The following is a 16,275-nucleotide window of genomic DNA, read 5'->3' as shown; positions in this document are numbered from 1 at the left end:
GTCCGCAGAGGGAGTAATTGGCATACTCCTGAAAATGGCTGATAGAAATAGGACACAACATAATTGGCACAAGAAGAGTATATTTTGAGAACTTCAAAATTAGAAGGATCTATTTATGCGACACAATCTTGATGTGATGCATATAGAAAAAAATTATTTGACAACAAAATCAATACATTACTGAACGTCCCAGAGAAGACAAAAGATAACAAGAACTCAAGGTTGGACTTGCCTGCACTATGTTCTAGGAGTGAGATGTATATAAAAAACAATGGGAAAAATTCTGGTTCCCGTTTTCAAATTGTCAGCAGATGCGAATGCGACATTGTTCAAGTGGGTGGCATCATATGTAAAGTTTTCTAATGGTTATGTTTCAAACCTATCAAAATGTGTTGAGCAGGACCAAACGTTTTTAGGGTTGAAGAGTAATGACTGTCATGTGTTTATGCAACGGTTACTACCATTTGCATTGGCGGAATTGCTTCCAAAAAATGTTCATGAAGCACGTGCGGGTAACAAATTTACTTCTTAGAACTAACTAAATGTTAATTAATTATGTTTATAAGAACATTTATCATATTAACCCTACATATAGAGTCATGGTGTAGCAATTCAATGTTTATAGTTTATGGTGTGGCATACACATGCTGTCGGAATGTAACCGTAATGGTAAAAATCGGGATGTAGTTAATTCGTCGTAATATCTCGAAAATACATTTCATCGTTATTTCATCGTAGTTTAAAAACGAAGGTCATTGTTATTTTGTCGTAACTGAAAAATGCGGATCATCATTATTTCATCATAACTCAAAAATGTAGATCGTCGTTATTTCTTGATAACTAAAAAATTTGAATTGGCGCTAAATCGTCGTTATGTTACGACAAAATAATAACTAAAACAAACACTCTATATAAAGCAGAATAATTATACCTTCCTGCGTTGTCCATTGTTTCAACCATCTTCTCTCTCTAGCCTCCTAACTTGCAAGGAAAAAAAGGTTCAAAAGTTAAGAAATGGTTAGATTAGGGAACTGGCCTAGGTCTTGGAATTTAGTATAGGTTGCATAATTAGTTTAGGTGTTGGAATTTAGTTTAGGTTTTAGAATAAGTTTACCGTACCTTTCCCAATTTTATTGAGGCTACACACAAGATGCAGACCAGCAATTTTGTGGACCCTAGATCTGAAAAGGTCAACAATGAACTGACGGTTTAGATCAAATAGCCTCAGACCCAGCTGATGCAACAAACTCCGGATGGCACACCCGTTCAATTGTCCACGGAAAGTGGACAAGATTTTTGTAAGTGGTAAATAATATATTTTTCAAATATTTAGAAATCTATTTATTCTAATTTTATATTTTTAATATTTTAAATCTATTATAGTTTCTCCCCAAAAAAGGATGGATCATCGAAGTCGTTTCGGTGAACGATGTCATGAGGGCGACATCGTCATATGCCCAATGATTGGAAGATTCTATTCAGCTTTGTCTGGATTTGATGGCCGCCAGCAATCATTGCAACTCTATGTGAAGAGTAACATGATACGAATGCTCGTTTTTGAAACTATGTCAAAGTATCGGAAAAACCGGAGACAATGCGGGCGCGGAAGCTTAGGCCTCAAAACCTCATGATTCACTAGCAACACACCACACAAGAGCTGGCAGAATTAGAATCATGACCACAGAATTTGAATCATGACCAATGTCACCAGTTCGGAGCTCTTCGATGGTATCAACCAAGACCGCTAATTAGATTTTTATTTTCAAACTCTATGTTTTATAAATATTTTATGTTTGTAATATAACTTTGGGATTCTAAAACATTTATTTTTTTTTTATAAATTTATAATTTTAGTTTTTTATTTGAATACAAGCCTCACAATTACAAATCCTAAACATCATACAATTAATGAAGAAATTATGATAAGTTTTATTAAAAACAATTATGATAAATACTAACTTACAACACACGTTTATGACGATTACTGATTCGCTGTCGTCGTAACATATTGTTAAACACAAACTAATAAGATTATATATGTAGAGAATGTCTCGAATGTAACCCCATCGTGGTTTGTAGATTTCAAAAATGGAGACGAAGTATGTAGAGGTAAAAATGATATATAGTAGAGATAAAGAATTTGGAGGTGGTTGTGGTGGCTATGGTGATGGTAGCTCAGTGATAAATGTGAATATGAATATGATAATAATGATTATAAAAAAAAGTGGTACCTAAGATGATAAAATACAAAACATACTGTGAAATTAGTGATGATTGTATTGTAAAAGTGATGGATGGCGATATGGTGAAGATAAAAGAAAAATGGTGGTAGTTGATAATCGAAGAAGAATAAGGTATTTTGATCTTTCATTAACATGATACCAGAGGTAATATAATATATGTTACAAAAGTAATAGAAGTATTTTTTTGTTTGATATTTAATTATGTTTTGTTTTGGGGTTATCAAACCCAATTTTCTTTTATTTACACTGTAATAGTGAATTACATTGAAAAGTCCAAACCCCTAAAAACCTATAGTTTATAGATTTTTTCTTGGGTTCACTCTCTAAAGTGAACCTATAGGTTCATCAACTAATAGAAATTTGTTATTCTATATTCGGTATCTTTTAGGAAATGAAACAAATTAATTACCAATGTTATCTAATGTATTTAAAATAAAAAGGTAAAAATAAATAAAATAATAATAGTCGTCAAAAATAAAGAATTTTGTTTTAAAAAATATTTTTAACCCCGTCAACAAAAAACTAAATCTATACCCTAAATCCTAAACCTTAAATCTTAAAATTAAACTTTAAATCCTTGGATAAACTCTAAATCTTGGGGTTTATGGTTTATTCAAGGGTTTAGGGTTTAAGAATAAAATTTTAGGGCTGTCTAAGATTTATGAATTATGATTTATCTAAGGATTTAGAGATCTAAGGGTTTAGAATTTTATCTAAGAGTTTAAGGTTTAATATTTAGGGTTTATGGTTTGTCCAGGGGTTTAGGGTTTGAGGTTTAGTGCTCTGCTGACGGTGTCAAAATTATTATTTTTTAAATTCATTTTATTGTTAACTACTATTTTATTTAATTTTCATTTTATAAAAACATAATATAACCTGACAATTATATTGTTTTTTTTTTTAGAAGATACATAATATAAAATGACGAATTTTTATTAGTTGGTGACAAAAAAAATAACTCTAGCTTATATTATGGTATTGGTATCCGGCCGTTAGAAATATACTCAAAATATTTTGAGGCCGGACCGGGTTTGCAAAAATATTTATGGGCTTTACTGGTTTGGGGACTGGAACGGGCCGAGCGTCGTCGTCGTCAGTAACACACCAATCTTGTGCACACGGCTTAGGTTAGGTTAGGTCAATCAATATCGGTGATGGCGAGCAGAGTGTACGCTCATTACCACCACGGAGATGCGTGCAGCAAAGCTCGCTGGAACACCAGGTTTGAATTAATCACTAGCTTTCCTATACCTATGTTGTTCTGGAGGATTGACTCTTGTGTTCTTTTTTTTTTTTGTCTTGGCAGAGAGACGTTCCGGTTTATGTATGATAGGCCATGGAAACATGTTGTTGATTTCTACTCAAATGCAGTCGCAGGGAAGCTTTCAGTCCTCAACTTGTTTGAACCCAAAGTTAGTATCTTTTAGCACCATGGGTTACTACTATTATAATAAGATGAATTAAACTTTGTTCCTGCTTCAGAAATGTTTGGTCCATGAAAGTAGCGAAAGAATGCCTCTTGAAACTGAGATGGAGACTTGTGGTAGAAAAGATGGGAGGACAGGGAGGTGGGAAAGAGTAAACTTCAAGATACTTCTTTCATACAATGGATCTTCCTTTGATGGATGGCAGAAACAGCCTGACTTGCACACTGTTCAGAGGTCAGTTTTTGAATTTTTCAAAATATTGTGTATCTGGTCTTTTATGGTGACGTGTGGTTTAGAAGCACAAGGATCAAATGATACTTAGTCCCTTTTGTCCCTGAAGAAAATGACTGTTGTGGGTTTTAAAGTGTAGTAGAGAAGTCTCTCGGGGAATTTGTGGATGAAAAGAAAGCACAACAGCTGAGGAAACAATGTAAACCATTAGAAGGACGTGTACTTGTTGCCGGAAGAACCGACAAAGGAGTGTCTGCTCTTAATCAAGTTTGCTCTTTCTGTACGTCAACACTCATATTCTCCTTAATAATATAGTTTCAATAAGTAAGAGAAGAACATTTGCATCTGTGCTCTTCGTGACTGTTTGCTCCTGAGAGTATGTCATTACGAGATAGATGATTGTCTAACTTTAAGATTTTCTCTTAGATACCTGGAGAAAAGACATTGAACCCATTGATATAGAAGATGCTATCAATAAAGATGCTTCTGGGAAACTTAAGGTTGTGTCAGTCTCTAAGGTATACTTTTACTTCATATGATAGTTTTCTTTCTTTCTTTTTTTTGTTTCCTGGCAAAAACAAGAAAGTTTTAATCCCATTTTTGAAACTGTGAATTGAAACTACAGGTTTCTCGAGCATTTCATCCGAATTTTTCTGCGAAATGGAGGCGCTACTTGTATATCTTTCCCTTGGATCATGCGTGCGGGAATGTCAAAGATCCTGAGAACTTTATCTTTGACGAGAACCATCGAAAGCAAAGAAATGGGCTCTTAACTGAAGAGAATCTCGATGAGCTTGAAACTGATGAAACAGAAGAGGTGAATGGTGTTGAAGTAGTAGAAAAACCAAGTGACTTTAGTGTAAGCAAGGTTGATCAACTTTTACAGCAGCTTCAAGGAAAACTATTATCCTACAAGATGTTTGCACGTGATTTAAAAGCTGCAAGAAACGAGTAAGAGCTCACTTTTACTAGTTCTTTAGCATCGCAACAGTTCTAGACTACTTAATTACCAAGCAACGAATATAACCTCTAGTTATTTGAACAGGTTTCAATTAGCATAAGTTTTGTACTTGTAACTGTTTCTTACTTGTGTTCTCTGTACCGTTGCAGAGGTCCACCTACAGAATGCTTCATGTACCATGCACGGGCAGCCGAGATTAGATTGTCCTGTCCTGTAAGTTTTATATTATATTCTCACAAAATGCCACTTCCAGACTTGGCTAAAAGCTTTGTATCAATATTATGCTGTCTTTTGATGAATTGTAACAGGAGTATGTGGAAGGAAGAAGAGTGATGTGCGTTGAGCTTGTCGCTAACCGATTTCTTCGGAAGGTAATTTTCTCTAAGCCTTTTTTATTAAGCCCCATCCCATTGTCTGCTGCATGGCCTAAAAAATCTACCAAAACCCGATTTCAGATGGTTCGAGTTCTGGTAGCAACATCAATCCGAGAAGCTGCTGCTGGCGCGGAAAATGATGCATTGTTAAAACTTGTAGAAGCTTCATGCAGACGAGCCACAGCTCCTCCGGCTCCATCTGAAGGTCTCTGTCTGTTCGATGTTGGTTATGTTGACTTTGACCCTCAATCTTGTCTCATTTCTTGAGAATGGATTTAATACATTTTACTATCCATCACATATTGGATTGAGATGTGCATGGTCCTCTTATCTCATGGTTAATGGTTGCAAATTTAGTTTATTTTCCCAAAGTCAGGACAATGAGTGTATGTTTACATGCCTTTAATATATATCAAGTCATGTAATGATCAATTCATACATTTGTGTATCATTTTGTTTCAGATACACTCATCAATTCATAATAACACAGATCCAGCTTACAGTTCCACATGTAGAAATGTCTACAAATCTTTTGATTTTCATTGTTTTTTTTTTTTTACACAGCACAAAAGCGACCGCTTGTCTCTTGTTTACTACAAGTTGATGCTCTCGATTGACACTCCTTTAGGTGACCTTCCATCAGTTTCACTCACATACGTTGAGTAGAAGTCGTCACTATCCTCTTGTTGCTCTTTCAACTCCTCAATCTTCTCCACAGCCTCTCCTATCTCCAACCTTTTCTCAACGTCCGGTTCACAACAGCTCAGACCGAGCTTCAATAGATTGACAATCTGTCCTTCACAATGGCTTGTCTTGCCCATCTCCTTATCAAACAAACCCGGCGCCCATACCCCTTGGAAACCCAAGTTCACCCAACTCACTAAATCCTCCTCACTCTTTTTACCATCTTGCAGGAAATTGGCTGGGAATTTCCCAGTTAGGATCTCCAAAATGAGTATGCCAAGCCCCCATACATCAGTTTTCTTGGTGACACGTCGGTGTTGCAAATACTCTGGGGATTTATAGGCCACCATGTGTTCTTCTGCCTTCACCTGGTTGATCATAGGGATTAAGCCATAGTCTGTGAGAAGAGGCTCAAAGTTTTTGGTGAGGAGAACGTTGGAGGATTTGAGATGACCATGTGGAGCCATTAGGCTAGGTAGATCTTGGTGGAGATATAACAGTCCCCTGGCAACTCCTTTCACAATCTTCAATCTTGTTGGCCAATCCAAACTTGGTTGTCCTAACGATTGATTTCCTAATAATACAACAAAGATTAGACTCCTTGAGCTATCATTAAAACTAGAATAAAAGTAAATAAAATTCTTACCATGAAGATTAACAGCCAAACTTCCTCTCTCAGCAAAATCACAAACCAAAAGCTTTTCCTCTTTTCTGTAGTAATAAGCAACAATGGGAAGCAGGTTATTGTGTCTTAACCTCCCAAGTCTATTCATGTGCTCTTGAAACTCTTCCCTCCCTGCATTATTCATCTGCTTGAACCTCTTCACAACCATCGACGCTCCATTTGATAGCACTGCTTTGTAAGATGCTCCAAAACATCCACTTCCAAGTATCTCCGCCGAAGCCTTCAACAAATCTTGCAGCTCAAATCTTTCTCTATCTTCTCTCAAGAACGTAAGATTTGTGTTCTCCACTCCAGCAGCTGCTGTATCCATCTTCTTACCCCGCCGCGAGACATTTCCATGGCTAGACTGTTGTCTATCTCTATGCCCTTGGTCACCTTCTCTGATCCCCGTTTTCTTTTGTAGACTTGATGGTCTAGTTTCCAAACCCAAAGGTGGTTGTTTATTTCTGTTTTTGCAGTTAACCAAGATGATGACTCCAATGATTATGACTATCGTCAGCGCCGTGACCACTGCCATGATGACGAGAGGTGTCCTTGATGATGATGATGGTTTTGGTCGTCCCTCATTGATAGGTGTATCACATGTTGTTTCCAGAGGTTTTCCACATAAGCCTTTGTTACCTTGGAACACATTTGGATCCATCATGCTGAGACTCTCAGGGATACGACCTATTAAAGCATTGTTTGAAAGGTTCAGTACGTGGAGCTTGTGTTCAAACTCTGGTATCTGTCCGGTGAATTCGTTCCCATCAAGTCTTAGTTCTAGAAGCTTTGGCAGTGTGGCAATGGACATTGGGATTTGACCGGTAAACTTGTTTTGCGCCAGATGGACCTTCTTCAACCACCCCATACCTTCAAAAGCATTCATCGGTATCTCTCCTTCGAATTGGTTGTTGGACAGGTAAAGCGACTTGAGAGCAGAGAGTTTCTTGAACTCTGGGAATGGTCCTCCAAACTTGTTATTCATGAAGCTTAAAGTCCTCAACGACGTCAAACCCGCCAACGCATCGATGTCTATAGAACCGGAAAGCTCCAGATTCTCCATTTGCAGTCCCCAGACAGAGCCTCCGTTGCACAAGACACCAGTCCAAGTGCAGGGAGGAGTTTTATCATCCCATGAGGCCAATGCATTAGGCTTGCCAGCAACTAGAGATTTCTTGAACTTGAGGATAGCTTCGGAATCCGAAAGACCATGGATGGTGGGTGTGGATAGGTGGAAAAGCAAGACGAGGAGGAGAGACACTACTGGTACCGTCATGGCGTTGAATAGCTTTTGGGGGAACGCACCTGCATTAGAGAGGCGCGTGCCCTCTTGAGAGAAGAAGACAATGTTTACAGCTTGAGATGGAAGACACAGCTGATGAGAGGAAATGAATGGTAGAGAGAGAAAGGCTTTGCATGAAAAGAAGCATTCTAAAAATAGGGTTGTGGTGAAACTTGAATTGCTGACCTGTGATGTGCTTTTTAAGATTACATCATACAACAACATTACTCAATTCTCTCTTTTTTTTTTTAATTTTCTGTTTCGTCTTATAATCAACAGAACACATGATCCCCTCATTTTTCTATATATGTCAAAACCCTAAAACATGGGGAGTCTTTCTCCTTGGCTGGGTTTTAGTCAACACGTCTTAATCAGGATTTGAACTAAAACAACAAGTTTGTTTCATTTTCAGATAATATTTGTTGGTCTCTGGTCAAACCCAGAGAAGCAACAACTTCTAGAACATCAGGAATAGTGCACCTAGATGAAAAATGCACCCACTGACTCTTTGTACAGAAAGAGAGTTGTCGGGATGTGTTTTTCTAAAATTAGCCATATTCAAACATAGTTGCAATTTATATATAAACCCATCAAGTATCTGTTTTGTTGCACAAACCAACAATACACAAGACAAGGGAAGTGAAAAAAAATGTTGAAAAGCGGGGAGAAAAGAGAAGAAAGCATTACATTGGCCATTGACAAAGACAAAGAGAGTCAGAACGCGTTGAGATGGACAGTGGAAAACCTTGTTAGCAAAGGACAGACTCTTACTCTTCTTCATGTCAAACTCAAACAGTTCCCTTCTCTTCCCTATTCAGGTATGAATAATAATGATCCATCCATCGTTAAACCCTTTGTGTTCTTGTTTCATGAAATTGAATGAAATGTGGTTGTTGTTAATTTCAGGGTCTTACCCGAATAGGTCAGGCGATGACAAGACAGAATTGTTTCTTCCATTCCGCTGCTTTTGTGCTAGAAAAGACGTGGGCCTCTTTTGCTAATCTTTTTTTTCAAACATATATATATATATATGTGTTCATTTTGAACTGAATTTTCTTGTTCTTGTAACAACAGGTCATCTGCCAAGATGTGATTGTCGAGGACGTAAGTGCGGCTAAAGGAATACTTGATTATGTTCAAAAGAACGCAATCGAGACTCTAGTGCTTGGTGCATCCAAGATGAATCTTTTGAGATTCAAAGCAGCTGATGTTTCAAACACCGTCATGAAAAGGGCACCGAGTTTCTGCACAGTTTATGCAATCTCTAAAGGAAAAATCTCCTCCATGAAGTCAGCAACATCTTCACTTCCCAGCTCCACTTTGCGGCATTCTCAAACCAGCAATATGAATGGTATATATATATATATGCGACTAAGTTCTTTTTTTTTTGTTCTAACATGTCACATAGTTTATTTAACTACTTTTTATTAACCTTACTGATCAAATGCAGTTGAAAGGAAACAACATACAATGCAAAGAACACATGACGAGATACAGATCGAGATCAAGTAAGTTTGTTACCACCTCCTATATAAACTTGTTTCATTTTTTTTTTCCAGCAGTTTAAATTAAAGGCAAACCACCAATAATGTTGAATGAATAGGTCTCCTTTTATGAGAAGAGGATACGAAGGAAGATACCAGCCCTCAATGACAGACTCTGACATATCATTTGTGAGTAGTGGAAGACCAAGCGTGGATCTTATGTTCCCTTCCTTTGATGACCATCTTGATGTTCCCCGCTTCTCACTCACCTCTGATTATGAAGAAAATAGTATTAGTTTCTCTTCTTCAAATAAGCAGTCCATAGATCTTGGCTCTTCATATACAGCATTCTCTTCAAGCTCTGGTAGACCTTCATGTTCCCTATCGTCCCAAGTAAGCACGCATTTGCATTAGAACAGCCTTTTTTATTTTTTTTTTATTTTTTTTTTCCCATTGATTAATCAAAATTTTTGACAGGATGAGATTGAAGCTGAGATGACAAAGCTGAAAATGGAGCTAAAGCATACAATGGAAATGTATAACAGTGCCTGCAAGGAAGCAATCTCTGCTAAGAAGGCGGTATGTTTTGAGTTTTTTAAACTAATTTTCACTCTGATTCAATCTCTCACACCAACTTACTCATAATCTTATTCTCTCTCACTACTCAGGCTACTGAGTTACACAAGTGGAAAGTAGGTAAGGAACAGAAACTAGAAGAGGTAAAACTTGCCAAGGAAGCAGCGATAGCAATGGCTGAGAGTGAGAAAGAAAAGAGCAGATCAGCGATTGAAACTGCAGTGGCAGCTCACAGAACAGCAGAACTTGAAGCTCAAAAGACAAAGCATATTGAGGAAAATAAAAAGCCTTTAGTGAAAACAACAACTGATTTGAGGTATAGAAAATATACAATTGAGGATATTGAAGTAGCCACTGAAGATTTCTCGCCGAGTCGCAAAGTTGGAGAAGGAGGCTATGGTCCTGTTTACAAGGGAACACTAGATTATACTCAAGTGGCAATAAAAGTTCTAAGACCAGACGCTGCACAAGGAAGGTCTCAGTTCCAGCAAGAGGTTGAAGTATTAACTTGTATGAGACATCCAAACATGGTTCTCCTACTTGGAGCCTGTCCGGAATACGGATGTTTAGTCTACGAATACATGGCAAATGGTAGCTTAGATGACTGTCTTTTCAGACGACCAAACTCTTCAGTACTTTCTTGGCAGCTAAGATTTCGCATAGCAGCTGAAATCGCAACCGGTCTTCATTTCCTCCACCAGATGAAACCGGAGCCTTTGGTGCACCGTGACCTTAAACCGGGAAACATTTTACTTGACCAGCATTTCGTTAGCAAGATTTCTGATGTTGGCTTGGCAAGGCTAGTCCCTCCTTCGGTTGCTGACACTGTAACTCAATATAGAATGACCTCAACAGCTGGAACATTCTGTTACATTGATCCAGAATACCAGAAGACCGGCATGTTGGGGACTAAATCAGACATTTACTCTTTTGGGATTATGCTTTTGCAAATACTTACAGCTAAGCCACCAATGGGCTTGACTTATCACGTCGAGAGTGCAATCGAAAACGGAAATTTCGCTGAGATGTTAGACCCTGCTGTGCATGACTGGCCACTCCAAGAGGCTTTGGTTGCAGCCAAACTTGCTCTACAGTGTGCTGAATTAAGACGCAAAGACAGACCTGACTTGGGGAGTGTTGTTTTGCCTGAGCTTAACAGACTCAGGACACTAGCTGAAGAAAGCATGCTGCCCACTGCTAACTTTGGCGGAAGCCAACGACCTACTAGGAGCCGGAATAATATCCACATCCAAAGTCCAGTGTCCACGACTTCATTACATGTATGAATCTACGAAACTGTTATGAATCATGAAGTGGATGGTCCATAACGAAAACCATACAAGTTCAAGACTAGAGTCTTTTGGAGGTTTACATCCAGCCACATGGAAGACCCATTCAACCTTAGTCTTTATGAGTTTGACCATGTCATTATGTAGAGTATCTTTGTAATCAATTCTCCCTTTGACTCCACCTTGTATGAACCACTATATATAGTGGTGTAAGCAATAAGAAATAAGACAACACATTCTCACAAACCTTCTCTCAAATCTTAACACGTTATCAGCACGAAACTCTCTCCACCTGAGCAAGCTCTCCTCCGGCGACCTCCTCTCCTCCGGCCAGCCCCTCCGGCGCTCAGCCTTGTTTTCTGCCGGCCAGTCTTCACAGCCCCTCGCCGGCTACTTCTCCACCTCTCTCCACCATCCGCGGATCATCCTCCTCTCTCTCTTAAGGTGGTCCATTCAGAATTCTTGTGGTGAAAAGGTAAAATAATCTAACCCTAAAATCTAAGAACACCACATATCTGAATTTTGATTATAAAGATCTATATGAATCTGAATTTTATATGAATCCTAAAACTTATAAAACAATAGAAATCTATAGATATTATAAAAGTGAAAAATATGTAGATATAAAATCATCTCAAATATTAATCTTGAATCCATGATCTATATGAATCATGATTCTAAGAACCTTTTGAATCATAAACAAAAATTATTGAAAGATTGCAAATCCCCTTAGCTAAAAGCCATTCATAAAATCGGCTGCTCCTCTCTCCTTTTGTCATCCATGAATCCGGATTTGATGAAAGATTAAAAAACCCATGATTCAATCCTTTGATTGGCCTTATTACCAGATGTAAAAACATGAATGTATAATCTGACCTAATCAAAAACCCCATCAAAATTCTCAAATCAAACTGATGTGATGTTTGCCAAATAAAATCGGCCATTACACACATCAAACTCTTTCTCTTGCTTGGTTTCACAACCAGCAAAATCCAATATCCAAAATTCAAAAACAATCATGATCGCCCTAAAGCTAAAATCGTTTTGATCCTTTGTGATCAGTCAAAATCAGAATAAATGAAATATTAAAACCCATAAATGAAAATCTTTGACCATTGATGTCTTGAAACTGAAATTTTTTTTTTTGAAAAACTTTTATGATTATTTAAATGAAAATCTTTGACTAAAGTAAATATTTATTTCAAATATTATAAATATAATCTAGTTTTTAAAATTAGTATATCATATAATAAATTTTAAATACTAGTTTTGAAAACATTTGATTATAAAGTTATCATTTGATCACATAGTTATTATTAATCAACCTTGAAATCGATTTTTTTAAATATGTGTTTGGTAAAATTTATTTTGATATAAAACCAACCTTGAAATCGATTTTTATGATTGAATTTTATTAGTGATGATTGAAAAATATAAAACATTTCAAACATTCAAAATCCCCATTGATCATGCATCCATGAATTGATCATCTTATTATGAATCCTTATCCCTTTATGGATTATTTGATTCAAATGTCGAAAATCAACAATCTTGAGTATGATGCCCTCAATGTCTCCGGAGACAATTACCTTCAATGGGCACTTGACACCAAGATCTTCTTGAAATCCAAAAACCTTGGTGCTTGTATCACTGATGGCAATGACTCATTTGAGAAGGATAGATACAGTGCGATCTTAATCATACGCCATCACCTTACTGAAAGTCTCAAAGACCAAGATCTCACTATTGAGAATCCTCTGGAACTTTGGACAGAACTGAAATCTAGATATGATCACCAGAGGACGGTACTCTTACCAAAGGTCCTATATGATTGGAGCAACCTAAGGATCCAAGACTTTAAGTCTATGGATGAGTATAACTCGGCTCTATTCAAGATAGTCTCAAAGTTGAAACTGTGTGGAAAGACTATCACTGATGCTGACATGTTAGAGAAGACATTCTATACATTCCACACAAGCAATGTTTTGCTTCAGCAACAATACCGAGAAAAGGGTTTCTCAACCTATGCAAATTTGATCTCTTGTTTGTTGCTAGCTGAGCAAAACAATGAGTTACTCATGAGGAATAGTGAGATGAGGCCTCCTGGTGCTAAGGCATTACCTGAGGCACATGCGGCCATAGAGCCAAAAGATGAGTCTCCAAAGAAAGAGTCAAACCATGGCCGTGTGAAAGGCCGTGGAAAATGGCAAGGGCCTGACCGTGGGTATCAAACAAGACCACGCCATGGTCGGGGCCGAGGCCGAGGTTATGGCCGAGGTTACCAAGCCGGCCCGTGGGTATAAGTCTGACTTTAAAACCCATGGCTCGACCAAATCACCTTGCCATCGGTGTGGGATGACCAATCATTGGGCTAACCGATGCAGAACTCCCCAGCACCTTGTTAAACTCTACCAGGAGAGCATAAAGGGAAAGAACCCTGTGGCCCATTGGGTCCATCACGATGGTGAGAATGATTTCGACCATGAGAATGATGACCTTCTTAGATTTGAGACTTCGGATTGCCTTAAAGAGGCCAGTTAAGATTTCGACATCATGTTGCTTTTGTCTTTGCATTTCCCTTTGGCTTTATGTTTTTGTTCTACTACTTTGAAATAAAGTTCTATCTATGAAATAAATTTGATTTTATATATCCAGTTAAACTTCCTAAGAACATTTAAACAAAGCCAAATAAAACATTCTTATAATTAAGAAATGTCTAAGATGATGATCCTTGTCTATTTTTCAGGAATGAAAGAAGACAAGAACATGCTAGTGGTGGATAGTGGATCAAGCCACACTATATTAAAAGATAAAAGATATTTTGTTAACCTCACCCTAAGAAGTGCCAATATCAATACTATAGTAGGCACATCCAGTCTTATTGAAGGCCATGGCCAGGCCCACTTAATGATGCCTAATGGCACGCATCTAGGAATCTCTAATGCATTATATTCTCCTAAATCAAAGAGAAATTTGCTAAGTTTCAAAGACATTCGTATGAATGGTCTACATATTGAAACTAAGGGCGAGGGAAAAAAAGAATTTCTTTTGATTTATGAAAATGCCCAAGGCCATAAGAAAGTCCTAGAGACTATCCATGCTATATCTATTGGCCTTTATTGTGCTAATACAAATATGATTGAAGTTAATGTCACAATGACTAAAGAGTTCAGAGAAGCCTTTAACCAATGCACGACAGGCACGGCCATCCTGGTTCGGCTATGATGCGTAAAATACTCTTGAACTCAACTGGCCATTCCTTAAGAGATAGGAAAATTCTCCCTAAGAGCTTCCCATGTGTTCCATGCTCACAAGGGAAATTAATAAGGCCATCACCTGTAAAGGTGATAAGGAAACATTAAACTTTCTGGAAAGGATTCAAGGCGATATAGGTGGACCAATACACCCACCTTGTGGGACATTTCGATATTTTATGGTCATCATTGATGCATCGACCAGATGGTCGCATGTTTGTTTATTATCCACTAGAAACCTGGCATTTGCTAGATTACTGGCCCAGATCATAAGACTGAGAGCCCACTTTCCAGATTTTCCACTTAAAACTATTCGTCTTGACAATGCTAATGAATTCAATTCTCAAGCTTTTAGTGATTACTGTATGTCCATGGGGGTAAGTGTGGAACACTCCGTGGCACATGTACATACACATAATGGATTGGCCGAATCCTTCATTAAAAGAATCCAACTCATAGCTCGACCATTACTCATAGCTTGGGGATATGCGGTATTACATGCTGCTGAATTGATAAGCATAAGGCCATCTAGTGAACACAAATATTCTCCGTCCCAATTACTCTCGGGTCATGAGCCAGATGTGTCCCATATCAAAACATTTGGATGTTCTGTGTATGTTCCTATTGCACCACCACAGAGAACAAAAATGGGACCTCAAAGGAGGATGAAATATATGTTGGATTTGACTCTCCCACCATTATTAATATCTTGAGCCAACAACAAGAGATTTGTTTAAGGCCAGATATGCAGATTGTCATTTTGATGAATCTGAGTACCCAACATTAGGGGGAGAGAATAACAAGCTGGGCAAAGCAATAATATGGAATCAAACATCTTTATCATGGCAAGATCCTCGGACTCAATCATGTGATTTAGAGGTCCAGAAAATAATTCATTTGCAAAAGCTAGCTAATCAATTGCCTGATTCCTTTGGTGACCCGAAAAGAGTGACTAAGTCCTATATACCAGCTTGTAATGCACCAATAAGTATTGATGTCCATGATGGACAGAATCAAGTGGCTACAAAGTCTAAAGCACGTCTCAAACGTGGTAGACCAATTGGTTCCAAAGATAAAGGACCTTGTAAATTAAAGAAAGGTGCAAAAGAAACCAAGGTCATAGATTGTCCAGAAAAGACCGAAATGGCCATGCCTAAGGTACCAACCAATGAGACTCGGGACACCGAGCCTCATGGTACTGAAGGTGCTAATGAAGAGATCTCAATTAATTATCTTATGTCTGGGACAAGATGTCGACATCGATGATATATTTGCTTATAAAGTAGCCCTTGATATGATGGACTTAAATGAGGATCATGAACCCACGTCTATTCTAGAGTGCACTCAAAGATCTGATTGGCTCAAATGGAAAGAAGCCATAAACGTGGAATTAGAATCATTAAAGAAAAGGAATGTCTATGGACCGATTATCCTGACACCTTCTAATATTAATCCAGTGGGATATAAGTGGGTCTTTGTGAGGAAGAGAAATGAACATGGTTCAATTATAAGATACAAAACACGGCTTGTAGCACAAGGATTCTCACAAATACCAGGCATCAATTATGAGGAGACATACTCCCGTGTGGTGGATGCCACTACATTTCGATTTTTAATAAATCTGGCCATAAAAGAAAATTTGGATATGCGGTTGATGGATGTTGTAACCGCATACCTTTATGGTCCACTGGATAATGAAATATATATGAGATTACCAGAGGGTATTGAGCTTAAAGCTAACAAAGGTTCTCGAGAAGAACACTGCATAAGGCTGAACAAATCCTTATATGGACTTAAGCAAAG

General features: G+C 37.8%; 3 protein-coding genes across 3 annotated transcripts; 2 read left to right on the top strand and 1 right to left on the bottom strand.

Moving 5' to 3' along the window:
* Positions 1–3,304: 3,304 nt before the first annotated feature.
* On the top strand, positions 3,305–5,742 carry LOC108819256 (uncharacterized). The gene is made up of 9 exons (XM_056991582.1): positions 3,305–3,465; positions 3,550–3,655; positions 3,726–3,904; positions 4,036–4,181; positions 4,328–4,419; positions 4,527–4,852; positions 5,012–5,075; positions 5,171–5,233; positions 5,318–5,742. The coding sequence occupies exons 1-9, from the start codon at positions 3,398–3,400 to the stop codon at positions 5,501–5,503; spliced, it is 1,230 nt and encodes a 409-aa protein (XP_056847562.1). The 5' UTR covers positions 3,305–3,397; the 3' UTR covers positions 5,504–5,742.
* LOC108819255 (pollen receptor-like kinase 1) lies at positions 5,716–8,017 on the bottom strand. Its single transcript, XM_018592255.2, is given in 3 exon segments — positions 5,716–6,494; positions 6,567–7,965; positions 7,967–8,017. Coding segments are annotated over 3 exon segments (2,115 nt in total). The 3' UTR covers positions 5,716–5,829.
* Positions 8,018–8,518: 501 nt separating this feature from the next.
* LOC108820151 (U-box domain-containing protein 35) lies at positions 8,519–11,365 on the top strand. The gene is made up of 7 exons (XM_056991583.1): positions 8,519–8,687; positions 8,776–8,852; positions 8,944–9,220; positions 9,320–9,377; positions 9,488–9,746; positions 9,831–9,932; positions 10,022–11,365. The coding sequence occupies exons 1-7, from the start codon at positions 8,519–8,521 to the stop codon at positions 11,213–11,215; spliced, it is 2,136 nt and encodes a 711-aa protein (XP_056847563.1). The 3' UTR covers positions 11,216–11,365.
* The last annotated feature ends 4,910 nt before the right edge of the window (positions 11,366–16,275 follow it).

The sequence above is a fragment of the Raphanus sativus genome, chromosome 8, assembly GCF_000801105.2.
Source record: "Raphanus sativus cultivar WK10039 chromosome 8, ASM80110v3, whole genome shotgun sequence".
NCBI classification, from domain to species: Eukaryota; Viridiplantae; Streptophyta; class Magnoliopsida; order Brassicales; family Brassicaceae; genus Raphanus; species Raphanus sativus.
The sequence above is the reverse complement of the archived record's forward strand: the minus strand, read 5'-3'. Positions and strand labels throughout refer to the sequence as shown.

Excerpts from the sequence above, each read along its gene's own strand:
- LOC108819256 (XM_056991582.1), top strand. The coding sequence starts at position 3,398 with ATGGCGAGCAGAGTGTACGCTCATTACCACCACGGAGATGCGTGCAGC. Across the intron at positions 3,905-4,035 it reads GACTTGCACACTGTTCAGAG|TGTAGTAGAGAAGTCTCTCG; the intron begins GTCAGTTTTTGA and ends TGGGTTTTAAAG. Across the intron at positions 4,420-4,526 it reads AGGTTGTGTCAGTCTCTAAG|GTTTCTCGAGCATTTCATCC; the intron begins GTATACTTTTAC and ends TTGAAACTACAG.
- LOC108820151 (XM_056991583.1), top strand. The coding sequence starts at position 8,519 with ATGTTGAAAAGCGGGGAGAAAAGAGAAGAAAGCATTACATTGGCCATT. Across the intron at positions 8,688-8,775 it reads CCCTTCTCTTCCCTATTCAG|GGTCTTACCCGAATAGGTCA; the intron begins GTATGAATAATA and ends TGTTAATTTCAG. Across the intron at positions 8,853-8,943 it reads GCTTTTGTGCTAGAAAAGAC|GTCATCTGCCAAGATGTGAT; the intron begins GTGGGCCTCTTT and ends TTGTAACAACAG.